This window comes from Ananas comosus, linkage group 22, assembly GCF_001540865.1.
Source record: "Ananas comosus cultivar F153 linkage group 22, ASM154086v1, whole genome shotgun sequence".
In the NCBI taxonomy this organism is placed as follows: domain Eukaryota; kingdom Viridiplantae; phylum Streptophyta; class Magnoliopsida; order Poales; family Bromeliaceae; genus Ananas; species Ananas comosus.
Window position 1 is genome coordinate 8,782,027 of NC_033642.1, and position 23,373 is coordinate 8,805,399.

The following is a 23,373-nucleotide window of genomic DNA, read 5'->3' on the forward strand; positions in this document are numbered from 1 at the left end:
AGGAGCAATTCCAAAATATGTAAAATATTAATAGTAGGTTGCAGCTTTTCTATGCATGAAAAGCTTAAAAAAGATTTGAGAATTTAAGCTAGGAGTTAAAAACAAGTACAAGAGGATATTTTGCATATTTTCTGGAGCTTTTGTGGCTCGAAAAGCCGAAATCGAAATCTGAACTCACAAACAAATTAATTATACTGGAGATAAGTTCTTGTAACAGGAATGCAGATACAGAACTTACAGTTAGAATGAAGAATGCGAAGATTCTTTACATAACACAAAATGTAAGATGAATTGCTATTTATCTTCGAAAAGGCGAGGGAAATCTCTCATGACCTGTTATATCAACCGAGGTATCGAAGCAAGACACCGTCGTTCCCGAGAACAAAGCCTTTGTCATCTGTGATGAACCTGCGGACAACGGAGTGTATCAATTCGCAGAATTTGAAGAGCATGTTTGGGGAAAATTTATGGGGGGCGTTATATAGTTATAGAATGTCTGGTTACTATGTTGTGATGAATTTAGAAGATGTGTATCTGAGCAGGAAAAAAAAAATCATTACTTTACAGAGTAGAGGTTCGCAGCGATGTTATCTGCAGCTTTATCACGAGTCCAACTCTTTCCGCCGTTTGTTGTTCTCAGCAGGATGCCACTTCCCCCCGCCGCCCATGCTTCGTCCTAGTGGCGACAATTTTACAGTTTCCTTAGCAAGAAAAATGAATATATAAAACTGATCCACAAAAGGGCGCGTCACATTGCTACTATTTATCTGGCTTTTGCTTTAGTTCTGTCATAAGTATAAATGATAAGATTAATGATTGTCATTTTGCTAAAATTTCAAGGGAAAAAAAAAGAAGAAATGGAAAGAAAACACAATTTATGTGCATCAAAAGTTGAGGGAAAGCTCTTCTGTAGTCAGATTTTTTAGTTTGAGCTACTATTAGTTTATTACCTTCGAGCGATAACCAACGTCAAGAATACCGAACCCCCTGCTCTGGACTGGAACCTCCTCAAATTCTTCAGTGAGCTGAAATAAGAAGCAATTTTTCTGGTGTAAAATCAACTGTGTGCAAGTTGTGTTATATTGAAGAGGATGATCAGGTGAATTGGAACAATTTGTGCAAAAACATCAGTAGAAGGGTCAAAACCAATAAGATGAAATGGTCAGTCCCATCATGTAAATAGCAGTAAATATTAATTAAGAAAGCAATGTACAACGACAGAAATGTTGATTTCATAAGATGATAAACACTCGAGGTGCGATACATGCAAAGCAATTATAAAGATTTACAGAAAAGAAAAAAAGAAGCATGATTATTTGAAAAGTTATTATGCAACCTTCGGCCTGTAAAGCAACAAAGTAGATAGTCTGACACCAGTTTCTCAAGAAATTTTGCTTACAGAAAGAGATAAAAATCTAGTAGTCTACCTTCAAAACTTTTGAGTCAAATTAAAGAAACAGTTTTTCAAATGAATTTACCCCTGTTCCTTTACTCAGATAAAGCCCGCCACCTCGCACAAGAAGCCAAAGACCACCATCAGCTCTCCATCCCATGTTCTGTATTCGCCGTGCTACCGCTCTGTTATGCGGTTGCCAATATGGCTGCAAAATGTGGAAAAACTAATCATAGATCTAGCCAGAACATACTAATAGTGCTAACGAATAAGAAAAAGAACAGTCTAGCCTATCAAGCAAGATATAGGTACAATGCAAATGTTAACAGCATGCAAAGACAAAACCTGATCCGATATTCAACAGAAAATTAACTTCCTTTCAAAAGACATGGTGCTTAATATGAAAACTCTGTCTCTAAATTGTAAACTGGAACATCTCTTAGTAATAAGATAATACGACGAAATCGAGAGCATAGAAAACCAGAGTATAATAGCTGTTAACATAAGACTGACGAACCTGTCCAGGCTCCCAAGTCAAGTAGAAGTTTCCACGGCTTGAGACAGCAACATATCGGCCATCAGGAGAGCGGTTTAGAGTGTTGAAGGTCCCCGTATAGTAGCTTGCACCACTAATGCCACTGGAAACTGTTCTGAAGAACAAACAAATATGACTCGATTACCTGGAAACTTACGAAACAACGTAATATGAAAACAAACTAACTTTTTTATGCGTCGCCATGTTAAGTAGCCGTCAAAGAAGTGACCTACCTGTTAAGAGTGGCTGAGACAGTCTCTTGCACAGCAGCTTTCCAATTGTACCCTCGATTTGATGTTACGTAGATTGCTCCTTGATTAGTGACCATCTCTGCACTTTTTTCACCAGTAGCTTCTATATAAACCTGTTATTCAGCAACAAATAGTGTGATTGTAATTAAATCTGCGGATATTGTATTGCCACCTTGAAGTATCAAGGTGCTTTAACAAATTTTGAAAATGCAACTGTCATGTTAGCTAAATCAAGTATTCATGAGTAATAGATATTATTCCAAAATATTATCTGGAAAATTAACAGGTGATGAGTCCACAATTACAAAGACCTCTCATCAAGCTGCTTTTCGCAACTTGATTTAGTATACCCTACAAGTGAAGAGCATTAAAAAAATACTACTCAAAAAGCATTCAATAAATGACAAGAGGACTCATTACAATGTCACCAGGAAGTTCGGCACTCAAAGGTATTCTTTCCCAGCTCTCTCCAGCATCTGATGTGTGCAGCAAAATTGCAGGTTTCCCTACAATCCACCCTTCTTTTCCTTTGAAGCTGATGGAGTTGAATCTATAATTGAAGTCCTCATCTTCCGCCGACGGAATAGAACGTGGGAACCAAGTAAGCCCTCCATCTTTTGTCTCCAATATAGTCTGTCTCGTCCCCAAAAGAAAACCTGATTTTGATAGAAAATGATTGGAATTTGTATAAAAACTAGTCAAATATTTTACGTGCACCGCATCTTCGCATTCGTGTTACAGGTAAATGACAGCATGGTAACTACATCACCAACTAAATCAAAACACAAAATACAGCATAAGTTGCGGGCACTAATGAGCATTGACTCTATCAGATCTCTTTTTGGTATTTGCAAGGAAGATATATATTGAATCTAGCCACGATTTAGATTGTTTGCCTCATGAATGATCAAAATTGCTCTGACAACATCAAATTCCGAGAGAAGAAAGCAAAATTGGAATGCTGGGATTTAAGCAACGTAAACGATTTAAAACCTGATCCTGCTACTCAGTATAGAGCCTCTTTCGCTCTAGTGATGGCAATTCAAGTTTCTTTCACCACTCTTACAAAATTTAACAGCTCTAAACCAAATCACACGGTTCTATCTTACTAGCTATGATGTATGAAACTAGTGCGTTGTTGAGAACTAAAAATTTAGAAAAATTAACATCTAAATCGATCCATTCGTCATGAACTACAGCATTAGACGATTCCATAAGATCCAATTAAAAAAAAAATTGAGAGAGAGAGAGAGAGAGAGAGAGAGACCGTGGGAGAGGTCGTCGGGGACGAAGGCGATGTCGAGGAGGACGACGCCGGGGTCGACGGGGAGGTAGACCCTCTCCCACTCGGAAAGCGCCGGCTCCTCCGCCCTCGCCGCCGCGCCGCCGACGAGGGGCGTAAGCACGAGCGGCGCCGCCGCCGCCGCCGCGGCGGCGGTGTCGACGATGAACTCGCGCCGATTCTTCGGCGACGAGGACGAAGGCGAAGAGGAACGGAACGAGGACCTCGGGACGAGGCGAGAACGGCGATGATGACGGCCAGGGCTCCGTGCGGCGGCGGAGGAGGAGGAGGAGGAGGAGGAGGAGCGGCGCGGGGAGCTGTCGAGGAGGATGGGGTTTAGGTCGGTGAGGCGGAGAGTCGCCATTGGAGAGAGTGGGGAAGAGCTTTTTCTCGCGACGGCGACGAAGATGACGATGCTCCGTGTATGCGTATGCGCGCGTGTGTGTTCGCGGGCTCTCTCAAAGCTTCGGTGGATAACAACGAGAGGGATATCCCATTATCCCTTATTTATGTAAATACATATATATTTAATATTTTGAAAAAAAAGACATTATTTAACACGTGTGGGGATGTAGCTCAGATGGTAGAGCGCTCGCTTAGCATGCGAGAGGTACGGGGATCGATACCCCGCATCTCCAATTTAAAGTTTCATTTATATCTATTTTTTTATTTATAAAAAGAATACTTTTGTGATTCCGAACTAGCACTAGACATGGTGGACGATAGATTTGACAATCTTATTATTTTTAACTGATACCAAAATGATAATAATACCGACCGTCTCGAGCAAGTGGCAAAGGGCTTGGTGAGGTATTCGAGATTTCAAGTTCAAATCCTAGTTGATTCAGATTTCTAACTAAATTTATTTCTAAATGAAATAAACGAATCTCGTGCATAAGAAATATGGTGTCGGTAAGGAACGGCGGATTTGACGAAACCCAAGCTCGACACTGTTGTTAGTGGTGAATGGTAGATTAGACGGTCTCATCATTTTTAACCGGCCCGAACATAATCTGATTGGGCCGAGCTCAAGCTCGATCCAACCACAAACCACTGATAACTAGTCTAGGCGACTGGGTCGTTTGACCACGTGAAAGGAAAAGGCGAAGGATTGGGCTCGAATCGCTTTGCTACAAAGCTACGAGAACGTATAAATGATCCAACGTTTAGGTAAATCATTTGAACCTACTCTCACCCCACCACCTCCATGAATTATATCAACCAAGCTCTCATTGTTTCCGCAGATGAGGTTTGCTTTTAGCTGCATCTCATAATTGTGCGCAGGAGATGTTGCTCACCAGGTGTTCGATTGAATGCTTAGTAGAAAATGTAGACCATTGTTTTTTGGGAAAACTTCAAAAACCCCCCCTGTGGTTTCGTGCATTCTCACTTTGCTACCCTGTGGTTTAAAACGTATCAATTTATCCCCCTGTGGTTTCATTTTTATCTTTTCGGAAGCTTTTTCGTTAATATTTCGTTAAATTATATACAAAAAACTTCAGATAACCATCTATATTTATTGAATAGTCACTTTAGTATCCTTTAATTTTAACTTTGTCACTGATTTTAAAAAAAAATAATAATAAAATTGATAACAAAAAGATAAAAACGAAACCACAGGGGGGCAAAATGATACGTTTTAAACCACAGGGTAGCAAAGTGAGAATGCACGAAACCACAAGGGGGGGTTTTTGAAGTTTTCCCTTGTTTTTTTGCCATTGTGGTTCTTTGTAGAAAATGTTTAGTAGAAAATGTAGACCATTGTTTTTTTTGTGCCATTGTGGTTCTTTGTTAGGTATTTTGTATCGCATCAGCTAGTTTTTTGTGTCAAATTAAGGGTCTTTTTGGCCCGAGTAATGTAGGGTGAAGTGCCGTCGGAGTAGTGCTTTTAGAAGAGAAGTACTCAATTGAAATCTCATTAAACAAATTCTGTGCGTAGTTGAAGTAGAAGCAGTAGATTAGAGTCTTTGATTTTGGGCCACATAATCTCATTTCGAATTTCCGCCGCAGCGGAAACACCATAGTATTTTGTTTGCCAAACGCTCTATTGGAGGTGATTGCTACCGAATGCAGAAGCAAAAGTGCGGCAAAACAGGCTCTTTTGCATCAATTATCAGCTGCAGTTTCATTCTAATAGAGCGTTTAGCAGTCGAAAAAAAAATCTGAAAATGAGATTTTGTGATCGAAAAGCTGTCGTGGGGGAATTAAATACGGGCCGTATAATACAATGATGATTGTTAAAAGTAGTAGCCATTGCATCAATCATTAGCTTCCCGCATGTATTGGAAACCTCCAACACTTGATATCTGTTTTGCAGTTGTTTAGTACTTCGTTTATGTACTGAGATTCTGATTCCTTTTCCTACTTAAGTTTATAGACCTGTCATTTTTCCGCTGTCATTAGTATTTCATCTTATTTGATCCCTTATTTTTGTACAACATTTTGTGAATTGAAACATTTTATTTGATTTTAGATGTGCTTCCACTAATGAACGGGGTTATCGGGTTGCCTTCGTGGAGCACACGGTTTATGTCCAAAATGAGAATGAAGTCGCCTGTTCTTTCTCCCACCGAGCGAATTCCGACATATTGTTCCACCTCACATTGTGACACTCTTACTTCTACATTATCTTCAGTCCCTAACACGAAGAAAACGAAGGACAAGGTCATTGTTGTCTCCGGCCCTACCGGAGCTGGAAAGAGCAGGCTCGCACTAGAGCTAGCCAAAAGGCTAAATGGAGAGATCGTAAGTGCGGATTCCGTGCAAGTATATCGTGGACTCGACATTGGATCAGCCAAGCCGTCGATTGAAGAGAGAGCTGAAGTCCCCCACCACTTACTCGACATACTACACCCCTCAGAGGACTATTCTGCTGGGCAGTTCTTCGAGGACGCGAGGAAAGCAACAAATTGTATTATTGAGAAAGGTCTGGTGCCCATAATTGCGGGCGGAACAGGTCTGTACTTACGGTGGTATATATACGGAAAGCCGGACGTTCCGAAAGCTTCATTGGAGATCACAAATGAAGTTTGGTCGGAGCTCGTAGACTTGCAGAAGAAGGGCAACTGGGACGCAGCTGTAGAATTAGTAGTAAAAGCTGGCGATCCAAAAGCTTTTAATGTGCCTGCGAATGATTGGTATCGTTTAAGGCGCAGCCTTGAGATTATTAGATCTTCGGGATCTCCACCGTCAGCTTTTAGCGTACCATACGATTCATTTCGTGGTCAGGCTGAGTCAAAATCGGCAGACCGATCGACTGATCAAATTTCTGCTGTAAACGGTCCCGGAGAATTGCCTACAAAAGAGTTGGATTATGACTTCATTTGCATTTTCCTTTCGAGCCCGAGAATAGATCTTTATAGGTCGATTGATTTGAGGTGCGAGGAGATGCTCATGGAACCAGAAGGGCTTCTCACAGAAGCCTCGTGGCTTCTCGATATAGGGCTTCGGCCAAATATGAACTCCGCTACTCGAGCAATCGGGTATCGACAAGCTATGGAGTACCTGCAAAGTTGTAGGATAAAAGGTGGCAGAAGCTCGCCAGAAGAGTTTTATGCATTTTTATCCGAGTTTCAAAAGGCTTCGCGAAACTTTGCAAAGAGGCAAATGACTTGGTTCCGGAACGAGCTTATTTACCAGTGGATTGATGCCTCGCAACCTTTCGACAAGGTTGTCGAATTCATTTGTAACGCTTATTGCGATCGAAATGAGAGGGTAGTGCCTGAACCATTGAAAATGAAGAAGGAAAGCACCGGTCGGCAGGAAAGCAATGAACTGAAGTCGTACCGCGCCAAGAATAAGCTTTTTATCAGCGACGAAGATTGCGGTCGTGTTCTGAGTTGGATTAGGAGGACACAAAGGAAGTAACCAGTGTTTTTATTCATCGTCGCATTCCTCGCCAATGATTCTCTCCACTGTGCCATGATCTCTGTGGTTATCAACAAGTTGTTTGTCATTTTCGTATTCATCAACTTATGTTTTTTGTTGTTAGTGATTATTTATCATGTACCAAACATCTTGGCTACAAAGTCATATTTAGTAGAGCATTTTGGCGATTGATAAAGCTAGAGCTTCTACAACATCAAGATATGAATATGAGATATTGAGCTCTAAAGTAAAAATTTTAAATTAGAGCTTCTATATTTGCTGCAAAAAAAAAAGTTATTTGAAATGTTTGGATACAATGTATCTTGTCATGAAACCACCGAATTAGCACTTCGTTAAGCAACAACAAATAATCAGTACTAGGGATAGTTTTTATTCATCGTCGCATTCCTCGCCAATGATTCTCTCCACTGTGCCATGATCTCTGTGGTTATCAACAAGTTGTTTGTCATTTTCGTATTCATCAACTTATGTTTTTTGTTGTTAGTGATTATTTATCATGTACCAAACATCTTGGCTACAAAGTCATATTTAGTAGAGCATTTTGGCGATTGATAAAGCTAGAGCTTCTACAACATCAAGATATGAATATGAGATATTGAGCTCTAAAGTAAAAATTTTAAATTAGAGCTTCTATATTTGCTGCAAAAAAAAAAGTTATTTGAAATGTTTGGATACAATGTATCTTGTCATGAAACCACCGAATTAGCACTTCGTTAAGCAACAACAAATAATCAGTACTAGGGATAGTGTTAACGGACTTCGAACGACGAGTAAAAACCAAAGTAAAAAGAAACAAAAAGATGAAGATAAAGATTGAACAGAAAATTTGGGAAAAAAAAAAGGAAAATAAAAAATGTGAGCTCAGCAATTGCATTGTCATCCTGTTTATCTCAGTTGATTGTGCAGGACCACTGCACACAATGCGTCTCTTCACAGCTCCGTAAGAGTGTTGTATTCACAATATCATATAGTTTAAAAAGCTGAAGATACAGTCGATGTGGGACTAAAAGTTCCACTAATCGAGACTAATCATTGTCTACACCAGGTGCATCCGTATATCTGTGCACCGCTCCGCCCACATATTATTATAAATTTGTAGCTTAATCTCATAATCTTATTAACAAAAACCCCACACACACAACACACACAACAACAAAAAAAAAAAAAAAAAAAAAAAAAAAAAAATCTGCAACTCACAGAATGGCAGGCGATGGATTCGAAAACGATGCACCATTTTTTTCTGGCGAGAGAATAAAAGAAAATTTTAGGTTTACAACAAAGTTTGAAGTAATATAATTTATTTTTTTATGATTAAATTCTATTTTATTTTAGATAAAAGGTTTTAGTTATTGAAGTTGAAAATTAGGTTTGGTTGGACATGTTCTAGCCATTTTTCAGAGTTTAATGTCTATTTTCTTTTTAGGAATTTGATATGTTTCTTTTGTTTGGGCCTTTGGATCTTGAATTTTAGGGCTTTTATTTTTATCTCTTCAATATGGAGAAAATCTATTGTTACCAATCTTATCTGTATTGATGTAGCCCGTTAGCACTAATAATTTATTGGATCCAAATCGCTGGCAATTCTAGTGTGTCGGTTTAAGTCTCGACCTCCTCGTTAGATAGCCCCAATCATTTAGACCTTAATATCCTCATCATTCCGACCTAATTACATATATAGCTTTAGATTATCAAGTGATGTGAGGTCTATCTTATATTTCTGGCTGTTGAATTGGCTCTAATATTAACTGTAATAATCTAATCCACTAACACTAATAATTTATTGGACTCAAACAACTGATCCAAAATGCTTAAATTCAATTATTAATTCTAGTATACTTATTATGTATATAATCCTTTCACATTCTCTCACATTATCCGATGCAGGGCTATTGAAATGCCACATTATATAATTTAGTTAGTTAAGAACTTGCTGATTAATATTCGATGCCTCAAATTCAAAGTCTAATTGTTTCATATTTTTAGCTGAATTTATTTATTTTTAACCAATATAAACAAAGCAGATAGTTTGTTATCTTTCTCCCATTATTACTCAAATGTACAACGAATTAAACTACAAACTTTTTCAAGAAAAGAATTAAGAAATTTGGGGCAAATTAGAAGAGAGGTAGGTTTTAAGGCATAAGATGAACATGGATCTTCCACAATTTAAGTCAAATCACCATTAATATCATAACCTCATTTCAATTATACCATAAGCTTATATCATATATAATTTATTGCTAAATCAGCTTAACGACTAACTAACTAATTAATTAATAGTTGTTGTTTGCTAACTAATGGTGATGTTTCAACATATTCCACAATACACCTACAAAGTATTGTTGCTATCACTAGAGCAAAAAAAAATATCTAAATTCTAGTTAAGTACAGCAATATATATTATGACAATGTTTGACAAAAAAAAAAATAAAAATAAAAATAAAAATAAAAAAAAATCTAACATTTTATTTTACAATAATTTAATGGCAAAATATTTCAAATCATACATCTTTTTTTATTGAAAAATCTACAATTAATGCATCACATATGCATAACTTGTAGATGCCTCAACAGACGAAAAAATATTACTAATAACACATACTATGTTACTGAAGTGCAACATATCGGATTGTTGGCACTAATCATTTTAAAAGCTCGAAATGTTAGAAATATACAATCAATTCACTTAAAGTGTATAGATGTAGTGCTTATGGGTCTCGATTGTGACTCGATCCAATCAATCTCACGCCACTTCAACATGACTCGGTCCAATCTGACATCCTGCCATTTTGAACATGACTCGGTCCAATCTGACCTCCTATCATAAGGTAAAATGTTAACCCATTTAAGCCAACACAACACAGTTTGACTAATTCTCTCCAACTAATGATTAGTTAGGCAAAAATTGCAAAGTTTTAATTAGTCTATTTCTGATTTAGCCAATTTGGATATGCATGATATGATGTGATAGACAAACAAGTGTTTAATTGGCCTTTTGTTGCCACAAACAATGTGGGTCTAATTCAAATATTGAGCTCCTAAAACTAGATTTGGTGATTTAGTGCATTTAGATTCACATTAGCCCCAACCTCAATCCAGTATGGTTAAATGGGTTCAAATTTAAACAACACTCAATGGCTTCTGGATTAGGATTCCAACTTTTTTTTTTAGAGGAAAATAACACTTTATTCGTCTCATTCGTTAGGAAACATGAACTTAGCAATAGATGTAAGACGCGGGGAGCAAAACTTTGTCTAAACCGTCTATTCATGAATTGTGCCTGTGTCAAATACTTGATTTTTCATCTACTACTTAATCCTGATGCAATATTAAGCAACAGACGATAGGAGATCTTTGAAAAGCTTGTCGAATGCAGACAGATACTACGAGAAGGAGTAAAGACTTTCTCACGGTTACTGTTGTCTTGTAGCTCGTGTAGCCAAAGAGAAATAATAGAATATTCCGAAATTTGAAAAATAATAAGACCGTATCCTAAGCGAAATTCGTAATTTAAGAGCGCTTTGGAAAGATCACTGTAGTAGCGGAAGTCAGTAGATGTATCATTGTTTGCAAAATGTAGTTTTTATTTTATTTTTGGTTTTGATTTTTGCTTTTTGTTCGCCGTTTGTTATAGTTTCTCAAGGCCATATTGCCTCACTTATTTAACCTAATTTATATTTTTATTAAATAAAGCGGATAACACATTATTTGTAACAGTTGATAAATATTTCTCTCCCAAGTTTAGATGTCTCAGTTGTGAATCTTGGTTGATGTAGATGTTAATAATTCATGAACATCTAACTAAAAAAAACTTTAATAAATAAAATAAAAGAATCATGTGTTACTAAAAGGTGTCGGTGGATATAAATTTTTTTTTTCTTTTTTCAGTGGCTTGAACTATAGTTGGAAGAAGCTTACAAATCAAAAGTCAAAAAAGCAAATATGTTCCCACCATGGGCAAAATTGTAAAATCACTTGTTATTTTATGTTTGCACTAATAATTATGCATAGTGCTATCCTAGGTGGTGACCACCTGAGTTAAAAAAAGAAATATTTTCATATATCATCCTTATAGTTTTATATTTTCTCACTTTAGTACCATATGATGTAAAGTATATTAATTTAATATCCTGTGGTTTTATTTTTATCTTTTTATTATTGATTTTACTAATTTTTTTCGTTAAATCAGTGACAGAGTTAAAACTAAAGAGTACTGAAGTGAATATTCAATAAATCTAGATGAGGTATCTGAAGTTTTTTGTATATAATTTAACGAAATATTAACAGAAAAGTTGACGAAAAGATAAAAATGAAACCACGGGACACTAATTTGATACACTTTAAACCGCAAGACATTAAAATAAGAAAGTACAAAACCACAGGGTGGTATTTGAAGTTTACCTAAAAAATATTAATGTATATCAAAAAAGCGAATCAAAAAATATATTTTAGGAAAAAAATTGAACCAAATAAAACTTTTTTTTATTAAACAAACACATATAAGTATAAAAGTGACTCAAAAGTATGTATAGAAAACTTTTACACTTTTATAATCACCAATTAGATAATTTCGTTAAAATATAACAGTTCCTAAAATTGACATATAATGTAAAAAGTCAAAATAATTTTGATAACAAATCTTCAAATAATCTTAATATAAATTATGTCATTTAATTAAAAAAAATTTTACACCTCATAGAAATTCAATTACAATTTAATCTGGTAAATGTAATCATAAAATTCATATTTGAATTTGTCCATTGTAAGAAATTGAGTTTGAAATCGAACATAAAATGCAGGACTTAAATTAATTATAATATAAATAAAAAGTAATTATGAATATGAGTTGGAGTGCTTTATTTTAATTTTTTAAAAAATAAATTTTAAATGTCATTCCTGTTGTTTCGCACTTTCTCGCTTTAGTATACTATACTTTAAAGTATATCAATTTAACACATTGTGATTTTATTTTCTCTTTTTCTCAGCTTCTCCGTTAACATTTAGTTAAATTATATAAAAAAATTTCAAACACACCGTCTAAATCTATCGAATATTTATTTTAGTATTTTTTTTAATTTTAACTTTGTCACTGATTGAACGAAAAAAATTAATGAAGAGGATAATAAAAAGAGAAAAATAAAACCACAGGGTACTAAATTGATACATTTTAAATTCTATGGTACTAAAATTAAAAAATATGAAATCATGGTGGTCTTTAAAGTTTTTTTTTTATATTTAGGCGTGAGAATATTTATATTAAAAAATGGAATTTAAAAACAAAAGGCAAAAATGTTGAGTAAAATTACCAAATTGCCACCGGAGGTCCACGTGGCGACAATTCCTTAAACCGCGTCCACGGAAGTAAAAGCTTCTGAAAAGCGCTTCTCTCTCTCTCGCTCGCTCGCTCTCTCTGTCCCTACGCCATTATCGAACGCGATAGAGCACCTCGAGCCCTCGAATTCGCGGTGATCCGCGCGATCTCGGATCGAAACCCACTCGGAATCGTGATCTCCAGTTCGAGATCTACCGATCTAGGGTTCTTTTGCGGAATCTCGACCCTAGTTTGGATCGATCTCGCTCGAAGATTCCGAAGGAGGAGGTCGCCATTTGCGGAGGGTTTTGGAGCCCTAATTCGCCCCTGCGACTCGATCCTTCTCTGAGATGGGATCGGGGGGACTCCGAATTAATGGGATCTCTCATCCTTTCTCAGAGGAATGGTCGAATGGAGCGCTTTCTCCCGAGAGGGTTTCCGATAGGTCTCGTTCGCCTTCGCCTTTGCCCTTGTCGTCCCCTTCTTCGTGTTCTTCGGATTCGAAGTGTATTGAGCACCCCGTGTCGAAGATGGATACCCTAGCTGGGATCGCCATTAAGTATGGCGTTGAGGTAATTGGCATACTCCCTCTTATTTGATTTGTTTATTTGTACAATTAGAATGTAGTTGGAAAAGCTGTGATCTTGGCACAAAATTTTACTGGTGTTAGTGGAAATGATGATGCTGAATTGTTGAATTGGGGACTTGTGATGCAAAAAGATGCAAACTTTTTATCTATTTGTGATGCTAAAGTGTTCAATATCTGCAGTTGTTAGTGTGTATTGATTGTGACAAAACCCTTTTGTGATGTTTATAGATAGCTGATATTAAGAGAATGAATGGATTGGTCACCGACTCGCAAATGTTTGCGCACAAGATTTTGCAGATACCTCTACTGGGGCGGCACCCGCCATCCCCTTTCCAGTTGAATGGTTCAGCTGGGAATAGGTAACTCCTTCCCCTTCCCCTTAATTCCATTGATTTTGCTTTTTCATTTTGGCAAATAATGCACTTTCCATGAGATATATGTATATATGATGAACATTGATACTATGTTTTAGTTGCGAAATGTAGTAAACCAAATTATGGAACTTTGCCTGCAACACTGGTGTGTTAGAATGTTTGCTTCATTTCATTCTCCCAGAGTCTTCAATTGCTATTTTAGGTTATTTTTTTATGAAATTTTTCATCAGAGAACTAATCGTGGGGATGTTTTCTTAACATTTGTTCCATCGTGCTTTGAATTTATGGAGTCGAGGTATTCTAGATACTACTAATGTAGTGACAACTATTATTTTTCCTGATCCATTCATTAGGAGATTGTAGATGAATTCGAGCAATCTCGCTATTTATCAATTCTTTAAGTTATCTTTGTCTGCATTATTTCATATAGTGAACCTTTTTGACCGCAAGTTCCTGTACTGAACCTCTCCTGCTACAAAGTCCTAGTCCTTTTCTATACACAACCTTTTCGATGGCAAACTTTATATTCCACTCCTAGTGGTGCTCAGTTTAGCATCTGATTTTCTGGACATAATCTCCCATTGACATCTCTTTTTTTCCCATATTTAATCTATGTTCTTGCGAGTGCCATATTTGCAGCTCATTATCAACTCGGTGCATGAATAAAAGCAACTAATTTCTAATACTCTGACGGATACCTGCTGTTGAATTCATCGAATGAAGTAACTTCGGCTTAGAGGCACATATTCAACCCCTGTGCATGAGATTCATTTACCTATGCTATCACTGCTTACCTGCCAACAGCAATTGCACCAAGTGGCAATTTAGTATTATCAGCAAAGAATATGTAGAGTACCTCTGTTTAGTATGTCCATTTTCATACCTGCGACTCCCTATAATATTGAGTTTTCATTCATCAGTAGTCGCATTCTTCATGCGGAATGGACTTAAGTAGTGGTTTTCTATTGTTTTTTTTTTCTGCCAATCCGAGTAGTAATTACTGGGATTCTCTCTCTATGCTTTGTGCTATGTATTGCTATACACGCGCGTACACCATTTCAGACCTCAATTGCTTTTGAAGATGCAACTATTCCGCCTCTTTTTGTTTGCAGTTCAACTGTTTATTTATGTTGATTTACTATTCGGATTTTATGCAGAGAAGAAACTCCCATAAAACACCGGCACACGGATATCGCTGATTCCTTCCACTCCCTGAAGTTGAAACCTCCTCAGCATAAAGTTGCATCTCCTGCCATGCGCACTTTGCAGGGATACTACGGTCTCACACCCCCCAAACCAAACCCAACGAAGTATACCGAAATGACTACCTACAAGACAAATAGTTCCAACCACTCAGAACCTGAGCCATTTCCCAAGAGGAGCCCAACTAATGGATACTCGCTGCAAAACGGTGAGAGCAGTAGCGAGGGCGAGAAGTCTAAGAGCGAGAAATCCGTAAGGCGGCGACAAAAAGCTGAAGCGGATTCAATAATAGACTCAACCGAACCGTCAGAAACTGGCGGAGATCTCTCATCCAAGACGGGTAAAAGGTTGTTTCCGAGGCCGAAGTCCGGAAGTCGGATCGATATGGATTCCGTGCCGAGCGAGGATCCACTAATAATTGCTGACACGTTCTTCAGCTCAGTGCGAAAATCATCTAGCACGTCGAGCTTGGCGGAATCGGAGAACGGCCCCTTCATGTGGCCGACTTCAAAGTGGACACTGAACCCCGAAACTATTGCGAGGCCGTTTCTCGACGGTTTGCCGAAGCAGATCTCGGTGTGGCGGAACAAAGCTGCTTTAGATTAGCCCTCTTATCTTGTCGATCCTTGTTGTATCTTTCATTGTAATATTGTAACTTACTGGCTCTGGTTAAATTTACTTGTGGCCTCAATTCATTTGGTCTCTGAAATATATGATGGTGTTAGTATTGAGATTATTATGTATCAATTCAAAGGGAAATGAAATAGAAAATTAAAATGAGTAAGTTTTTCATAGTGAAAAATATATTTGATATTGTTTTTTTCTTTTTATCAACATGTCTCAATCGTGAAGCACTATTTGTGGTGTTTGTGATATCCAACTGTGGGGAATTAGATACCAAATCAAGCTCCAAACTTTTTAATTTAATGCTTGTAAAATAATAAATTTCATGTAAAATCAAAAGCAAGGCAACGCAAACTAGATTAGAGATTTGACATAGTGAGAAAATATCAAAAAAATAGCTAATTAAAAAAACAAAAATGATCAAAGAGTAGATTTGGGTGGTGATAATATGAAATTTTGAAAGGTCTCTGATTCAAAAATATGAATCAAATTTTGAATGCTGTATTAACCTAAATAGGAACTGTTATAACAGCATTAGTGAACGAACTTACCACAGACCACATTTAATGTTTCTCTCTCTCTCTTTTTTTTTCTTTTTTTTTTAAAAAAAATGGGTACATTACCACATTTTAAATGTTCCTTTTTTTAGGTGGCAACAACGACGCATCTCTAACTTATAATTATGAAACTGTTGAGATTTTTTCAACGCTCCGAAATGTTAATATTTTCCAAAAAAACCATTACTTACTGATATAAATTATTCTTTAAAAATAATCTACCATATCCTAAATTAAAAGTATGTAAGATCATTTTATTCGATGTTCATCACGTCAACAACACGAACTTCTAAATTGCGTAAACGCGATCTTATGTTACGGACTATCAAATTTTTTTTTTCTTTTTAAAGTTTACATCGGTTGAAACAATACACCAATCATTTTTTATCCTATTTTCTCTCTCTCTATGTGTAACCAACCCTACACCTTCCCCCTCCTAAACCCTAAAATTAGTTACAAAGTAGTAGACACCATCTCACAAAAGATACACACACACACACATATATATATATATATATACACACACACACATACAATACATATATATATACACACACACACATATATCTCCTCTCCTTCTCCATACTCATTCCACAAACAAATCCAAGCCATGGGTCTCCCCTCGGCTCTCTTTTTCCTCCTCCTCGCCGTCTCCGCGGTGGCCTCGGTGACCGCTGTACGCGCGAGGAAGCTCCTCGATTACGAGGAGGTGTTCGACCGCCAGGAGGCCGACCGCGTCGAGAGCCTGCCCGGCCAGCCGCTGGTGAGCTTTCGGCACTACGCGGGGTACATCACCGTCAACGAGCCGCACGGCAGGGCGCTGTTCTACTGGTTCTTCGAGGCCGCGCGCGACGTCGAGAAGAAGCCCCTCGTGCTTTGGCTCAACGGAGGTGCGTGTGCAAATGTCTCCAGCATCTGCATATGCGTTTATCTTGTATTTTACTAGCACATTAACAGCCTTTTCTCTATAATTATATGAATTTTGAAAAGAATTATAAATAATTAAATCCAATATTATTTCCGAGATAATAGTAGTTGTTACACATTATGAAGCTTTTGTGAATTTTTCATATAACCATTTACATGTGTAGTGAAATAAAAAAGAGAATTTTACATTGTCATTAAATTACATATTTATTTTTTTGTTTATACTTGTTTTACAACTCAGGGCCTGGTTGTTCATCAATTGGATATGGAGAAACAGAAGAGCTTGGACCATTTTTGATGCAAAAGGGTGTTCCGGAATTCAAATTAAACAAACAAGCATGGAATCAAGGCAAATTTTTCAAAAAATTTCTCACATATTTGTTACAATTTTTTCAAATTCAAACTTTCCACTGATCCTAATTCAATTTTCAGAGGCCAATTTGCTATTCCTCGAATCGCCATTCGGCGTCGGATATTCGTACACGAATACATCCTCCGATTTCAAAGTTCTCGGCGACGACTTAACCGGTTAGTTCAAATCCACTACATGATGATTTGTTTTCAAATTTTCTTCGAACGTCTTAGTTTTCACTAAATTTGTTTTTAAATTCAATTTTTTGATCTCTCAAAGCAAGTGACTCCTACATATTTCTCGTCAACTGGTTCAAGAGGTTCCCGCAATACAAAGATCACGAATTCTACGTAACCGGCGAAAGTTACGCAGGTAAGATACAAATTTTGCGCGATTTCGACGACGTAGTATGATCAACATCTTTTTTTCATTTTTTCTTTTTTGTTAGGACATTATGTGCCTCAACTTGCGGAGAAAATATACGACGCGAATAAGAACTGCTCAAAGGACGATTACATAAACTTAGAGGGAATCATGGTTAGTACAAATATCGTGAATTGCACTGTATATACATATGTAGAGTGGAGCACAAAAACTCAACGTATTTTGACATTATTAAAGGGGACTTAACTGGACACACCATTAATCGTGCTATGCGAATTTTGAGGTGATCCGACGGTTAAAAATCAGCATAAATACTGTTGTACTTTTAAAAGCATAGAAACTCAACTCTGATATGTGAAAATTGTAAGGACGATGAAAGATTCAAAATGTGTTTGGTTTTTTCAGGTAGGAAATGCGGCTCTGGACGACGAAACGGATCAGAAGGGGATGGTCGACTACGCGTGGGATCACGCGGTGATCTCCGATCAGTTGTACGACGACATAAAGAAGAGCTGCGACTTCGCGTTGGAGGATCCTGGGCAGCCGTGCAACGGGCTTATGGATCTGTTCTTTCACTCCTTCGACCCGATAGATATGTACAGCTTGTACACTCCGGTGTGCACCGACGACGAAGGCACGTCGCGCCACCCCTCGAGGCTGATCAGGAAGATCGAAGACGGCAAGCTACATTCGACAAATGTAAGCTTCTGACTCGTTTTACTTCGCATCGAAATTGTCATAGAAACTTAATTGGTACACGAAAATCTTCTATTTTACAGAGACAGTTCTACAACAGGCTAGCAGGATATGATCCTTGTGTTTCGGATTATTCGGAAATATTCTTCAATAGACCAGATGTTCAAGAAGCACTTCATGCAAATGTAACACATATTGGGTATAATTGGACCCACTGCAGGTATATTATACTTGTAATTTATACATCTAAGTTTAAGCAAAATTATGTGATTCTCACATTACATTATAGTAATTAGAACAAGTAGAGACCACAAAACATTGTGTTCTGATGCTTATTTAGATTCAAACATTTTGGATGGTGTTGTGGTGATGCAAATTTTAGATGATGATTCTCATTGCTCGCGTAATTGTCGCAGTAATGTGATACAAACATGGAGTGATGCGCCGTCGTCGATGCTGCCGACTCTTAAGAAGCTCATCAATGGAGGCATCAGAGTTTGGGTCTTCAGGTGAAACTTGTTTGGCTTCTTACAACATCTTCATCACCTACATTTAAGCTAAAATTTAAAATTAAAACTTCAAAATTCAAAACAAAATGTTCTTTTCTCTATTTTTTCTCCCCCAAAAAAGGGGAAAAAAAAACATAGAACAATAACACAATATCTTGGTTAGTTATTGCTTTTGCACAATATCTTTCTCTATGAGTTACCAATTTTTAGTATATCTAACTAATACTCTAAAAACAAAAAAATCTTAAATATTACCAACATGACATTATCTTAACCATGTTGTTGCATTTTTATTTTTCGAGAAAATGTCGCGAAACTTTTAAAACTATATATCTAACTCATGTATTATGAAATAACAATAATTGTAGCGGCGACACTGACGGAAGAATTCCAGTCACTTCCACGCGATATACCTTGGAAAAGCTCGGCCTCAACACCGCCCAAAAATGGGCACCATGGTTTACAAAGTCGCAGGTGTAACACCTTTTCTTCACATTTTGAACGGAGTTTATGTCTCTACTAGTTATATTATACGAACCAATCGTTTTATGAATAACAGTATACACCAGATATATTTTCTTTAAGAAGGTCTTTAATCACAACCTTTTTGCGATCGTATGTAGGTCGGTGGATGGTCGATCATCTACGACGGACTTATGTTCGTGACGATTCGCGGCGCAGGTCATCAGGTCCCGACGTTCAAACCGGCGCAGGCGCTGCAGCTCCTCGCGCACTTCGTGGCGAACAAAACCTTGCCTTCACAACCATTTTAGCATATTTACTAGTCCTTTATTTTTCGAAATAAATGTCTCAGCTAGGTGCATGATGATCATTTTTATGTTGATAATTTAGTTTTTTGCTAGGTTTAGGAAACAAGTAGGTTAATTAGTTGAGTAGTATTTTTCATGTGACACTATTCTTTATAAAATTAATACTTTGGAATTTCATGTTAGTTCTACATATAAAATCACCATCCAATAATGACTTTATATTTATTATAATGTACCTTTCTCTTTTTTTTAATGTATAAACAATATTGGTCCAGGTATGTTTCACGTTGTGAAATGTGCACATTATTAAATTTAATATATAACATTTCATATGCGTTACCACTTAGATAAAAAATAAAAAGAAAATGTTATGTTTGGTCACTTATGAGAAGCACATGGGAACCACCATACACATAATGCACTCCCCACTATAATATTGCACTCCCCACTATAATATCAAGGCACGTGGACGATCTCCACCGCCCATTTTTGTCACATTGAACGGTCCAGATCGAACCCTGTCAATTTTTCATTTTTTTCTTTACTTTGTTATTATCATTATTATTTGGAAAAAACTTTGAATCTCATCCCTATGATTTTGTGTTTTCTCACTTTAACATCCTGTAGTTTAAAATATATCACTTTCGTATATATTTTTTTTCTCTCTTTCTGTTATTCTCTCCATTAATTTTTTTTATTAAATTAATAGTAAAATTAAAACTACAGGGTACTAAAATAAAAATTTGGTAAATAATATAGTACTAAAGTAAATATTTGATAAATCTGAAGTTTTTGTAATTGAAAATTTTTGTACACTAAATTATAATAAAAGTAAAGCCAATAATTTTGGATGCATTATAGAGCTTTATTTTAAAAAAAAAAAAATCTTATTTAGTTCGTTTAAATTTTTAGAAAAGGCTTTTTAAAAAAAGAATAAGAAAGGCTTTTTAAAATTGAAATCTAACTGGTTAAATAAATTATAAATAGTGAAGATGAATTTCTCACAAATAAAATTATAGTCCTACATGTACCCTTGATTATTGAGACTATTTACTCTCACTAATTAATAAGTTTCAAAATTTTTAAATTTGTATACATAGATTATTAGACAGTACAAATTGTACCTATTCAATTAAATTTTGGTACCATGTACCACGTGCAATACATTAGCACGTGTGGAGAAGTAACTAATTTTTTTTTAGAAAAAACTTCAAATATCACTTCTGTAATTTTGCACTTTTTCACTTTAGTATCCGCTAGTTTAAAGTGTGTTAATTTAATACTTTATAGTTTTATTTCTTTTTTTGTTATTTTCTCCATCAATATTGTTCGTTAAATTAGTGACAAAGTTAAGACTAAAGAGTACTAAAATAAATATTTGATAAACTATAGGTGGAGTATCCGAAGTTTTTTTGTACATGACTTAACGAAAAGTTAACAAAGTAGCTGACGAAAAGAGAAAGATGAAACCATAAAATAGTAAATTGATAGAGTTTAAACCATTGAGTACTAAAGTCAGAAATTGCGAAACCATAAGGATAGTATTTGAAGTTTGGGTTAATTGCATATAGGTCCCCGCAAATATAGTGAATTATAAATATATCCATATAAACTTCAATAGTTCAACTTTTATAAGTTATTGCTGCAAGTCCTAATATTTTCAGATATGTCCATCTATTTTTAATTTTGCCATCACAAATATGTTCCTTCAAAAATTATAACAGTGTAATATAAGAGGGATAAAAATGTCAAAAATTAATTCAGATAAAGTATTTAAGCTATGATTAACTAAACTTTTCTAACGGATTCTAACGACAGTAACATATCTGAAAATATTAGAACTTTTATAGGAATAACTTATGAAAGTTAACTTTACAAGAATAGATCTATAATTTATTATGTTTGCGGGGACCTATATGCAACTGACCCTTGAAATTTATCCATTTTTTAATTAATATTTGGGTGGTATTTAACGAGCCACGTGTTTCTATTTGTGCTCCCACGTGGATTGTTCCTACTTTGTGTGACAATTCGTATACGGCTTTCGTGTACGTTACACTTTTTTGTAGTTACACCTACGTACCCACGTGTATGGCCCAACGTACGTTTGGTGTCACGTGTTACGTACATTAACCAAATTTACAAGCTAAATACTAGGCCAATTTGCATAAAAAATTTATTTATTTTGGGCTTTTACAAAATCGGGTCACCTTTTTCGTTTTTGCAGATTCGGTACGCTTTTTCAGCAAACTGACCAAAATACCCTTTTTACTTTTTCTCTTTCCTCTTTCTCTCTCATCTTCGTTTCTCTCGTTCTTTTTTCTTTTCTCGCCGGCAGAGCGGAGGCGGAAACGCTCCGTCTCGCCTCTCACCCTCATTCTCTCGCCCTCGCCCTCGCCCTTGCCCTCGTCCACGCACCCCCCACCTTCCTCGCCTCCAACCCCGCCAAAGCCGCGCCGCGACTTTTTTTTTTTTGCTTTTTTTTTTTCTTTTCTTCTCCGACTCTTCTCCACCGTCTTCAACGACGACGCCTCTCTCGTCCTTCCCCGCCCTTCTCATCTCTCCCTCTCCCTCATTCTCTGCCGCATCCGACGACGATGCATCTTCGCCGGCGCCGACGTCGACACCGTGGAGGTCACTGCGGCGCTACAGGCTCGGAGCGGGCGTCCTTAGCGACGTCGTCGCCGGCACCGTGGCTGTTGGCAGAGTGGGTGACAAAAAAAAATTATAGAAAAAACAGAAAAAAAAAAATAAAGATAAAAAATTATATAAAAAGAAGGATGAACATGAAACTGCATCGTTAACTGTAAAAAAAATTATAAGTTGCACTACTTAAGATGTAAACTGCAGCTTTAAGATGAAAACTACACTCTTTAAACGAAAATTACATTCTTTGAGAGATATTTACACTGTTTCTCTTCTTATTACACTCTTTCAGATGTAAACTGCATCCATTAATATGAAAGTTACACTCTTTAAACAAAAGTTGCACTGTTTCTCCTCTTGTTGCACCATTTCTCCTCTTGTTACACTGTTTTTTATTTTAAACTGCACCCTTTTAAGAGATATTTATACTGTTTCTTCTCTTGTTATACTGTTTCTCCTCTTATTGCACCATTTTTGTATAAACAAGAGGAGAAATAGTGTAACAAGAGGAGAAACAGTGCAACAAGAGGAGAAACTGCACTGTTTTAAGAGATATATATACTGTTTCTCCTCTTGTTGCACCATTTTTGTGTAAACAAGAGGAGAAATAGTGTAACAAGAGAAGAAACTGCACTATTTTAAGAGATATATCTACTGTTTCTTCTCTTGTTGCAATATTTTTTTCCTCTTGTTGCACCATTTCTGTGTAAACAATAGGAGAAATAGTGCAACAAGAGGAGAAACAATACAATAAGAGGAGAAACTGCACCCTTTTAAGAGGTATTTATATTGTTTCTTCTCTTGTTGCACCATTTCTGTGTAAACAAGAAAAGAAACAGTGCAACAAGAGGAGAAACAGTGCAACAAGAGGAGAAACAGTATAAATATCACTTAAAAGGATGCAGTTTAAGATAAAAAATAGTAAAATTTTCGTTCAAAGAGTATAATTTTTATTTTAAAGCAACAGTTTACATCTTAAATAGCGCGACTTATAATTTTTTTTGTAATTAAAAATACAATTTCATCTTCATCCTTCTTTTTATATAATTTTTTATCTTTTTTTTTTCTGTTTTTTCTATAAT

At 36.4% G+C, this 23,373-nt stretch overlaps 4 protein-coding genes and 1 non-coding gene across 7 annotated transcripts; 4 read left to right on the plus strand and 1 right to left on the minus strand.

Annotated features, from left to right (window-relative positions):
• On the minus strand, window positions 164-3,946 carry LOC109727263 (photosystem II stability/assembly factor HCF136, chloroplastic). Its single transcript, XM_020257306.1, has 8 exons — window positions 3,447-3,946; window positions 2,600-2,835; window positions 2,162-2,292; window positions 1,911-2,043; window positions 1,479-1,601; window positions 951-1,025; window positions 561-676; window positions 164-408 (listed from the first exon to the last, which is right to left on the minus strand). Exons 1-8 carry the CDS (start codon window positions 3,823-3,825, stop codon window positions 342-344), a joined length of 1,260 nt encoding a protein of 419 aa, XP_020112895.1. The 5' UTR covers window positions 3,826-3,946; the 3' UTR covers window positions 164-341.
• On the plus strand, window positions 4,027-4,099 carry TRNAA-AGC. The gene has a single exon. It is a non-coding gene; the product is annotated as a tRNA-Ala (tRNA).
• LOC109726964 (tRNA dimethylallyltransferase 9) lies at window positions 4,335-7,905 on the plus strand. 3 transcript variants are annotated; one of them, XM_020256792.1, is made up of 3 exons: window positions 4,335-4,631; window positions 5,935-7,334; window positions 7,716-7,905. In XM_020256792.1, the coding sequence occupies exons 1-2, from the start codon at window positions 4,616-4,618 to the stop codon at window positions 7,326-7,328; spliced, it is 1,410 nt and encodes a 469-aa protein (XP_020112381.1). In that variant the 5' UTR covers window positions 4,335-4,615; the 3' UTR covers window positions 7,329-7,334; window positions 7,716-7,905. The 3 variants fall into 3 exon arrangements, with proteins under 3 accessions (XP_020112381.1, XP_020112383.1, XP_020112382.1); XM_020256794.1 differs by lacking the exons at window positions 4,335-4,631; window positions 7,716-7,905 and adding an exon at window positions 4,667-4,710 and having other exon boundaries at window positions 5,935-7,524; XM_020256793.1 differs by lacking the exons at window positions 4,335-4,631; window positions 7,716-7,905 and adding an exon at window positions 4,685-4,762 and having other exon boundaries at window positions 5,935-7,524.
• On the plus strand, window positions 12,730-15,610 carry LOC109727699 (lysM and putative peptidoglycan-binding domain-containing protein 1-like). The gene is made up of 3 exons (XM_020257884.1): window positions 12,730-13,232; window positions 13,478-13,608; window positions 14,781-15,610. Exons 1-3 carry the CDS (start codon window positions 13,011-13,013, stop codon window positions 15,430-15,432), a joined length of 1,005 nt encoding a protein of 334 aa, XP_020113473.1. The 5' UTR covers window positions 12,730-13,010; the 3' UTR covers window positions 15,433-15,610.
• On the plus strand, window positions 16,510-19,861 carry LOC109727057 (serine carboxypeptidase-like 34). Its single transcript, XM_020256929.1, has 10 exons — window positions 16,510-16,897; window positions 17,176-17,283; window positions 17,367-17,462; window positions 17,566-17,658; window positions 17,735-17,823; window positions 18,076-18,369; window positions 18,450-18,586; window positions 18,783-18,875; window positions 19,244-19,349; window positions 19,499-19,861. The coding sequence occupies exons 1-10, from the start codon at window positions 16,618-16,620 to the stop codon at window positions 19,646-19,648; spliced, it is 1,446 nt and encodes a 481-aa protein (XP_020112518.1). The 5' UTR covers window positions 16,510-16,617; the 3' UTR covers window positions 19,649-19,861.

What these genes read in the sequence shown, in the direction of transcription:
- LOC109727263 (XM_020257306.1), bottom strand. Translation starts at nt 3,825, where the DNA reads ATGGCGACTCTCCGCCTCACCGACCTAAACCCCATCCTCCTCGACAGC. An exon ending in ATCTGAGTAAAGGAACAGGG is followed by an intron (nt 1,026 to 1,478) that starts GTAAATTCATTT and finishes TTCTTATTTCAG; the next exon opens with CTCACTGAAGAATTTGAGGA. An exon ending in GCGAACCTCTACTCTGTAAA is followed by an intron (nt 409 to 560) that starts GTAATGATTTTT and finishes CGTTGTCCGCAG; the next exon opens with GTTCATCACAGATGACAAAG.
- LOC109727699 (XM_020257884.1), top strand. Translation starts at nt 13,011, where the DNA reads ATGGGATCGGGGGGACTCCGAATTAATGGGATCTCTCATCCTTTCTCA. An exon ending in CCATTAAGTATGGCGTTGAG is followed by an intron (nt 13,233 to 13,477) that starts GTAATTGGCATA and finishes TGATGTTTATAG; the next exon opens with ATAGCTGATATTAAGAGAAT. An exon ending in AATGGTTCAGCTGGGAATAG is followed by an intron (nt 13,609 to 14,780) that starts GTAACTCCTTCC and finishes GATTTTATGCAG; the next exon opens with AGAAGAAACTCCCATAAAAC.
- LOC109727057 (XM_020256929.1), top strand. Translation starts at nt 16,618, where the DNA reads ATGGGTCTCCCCTCGGCTCTCTTTTTCCTCCTCCTCGCCGTCTCCGCG. An exon ending in CAAACAAGCATGGAATCAAG is followed by an intron (nt 17,284 to 17,366) that starts GCAAATTTTTCA and finishes TTCAATTTTCAG; the next exon opens with AGGCCAATTTGCTATTCCTC. An exon ending in AACCGGCGAAAGTTACGCAG is followed by an intron (nt 17,659 to 17,734) that starts GTAAGATACAAA and finishes CTTTTTTGTTAG; the next exon opens with GACATTATGTGCCTCAACTT.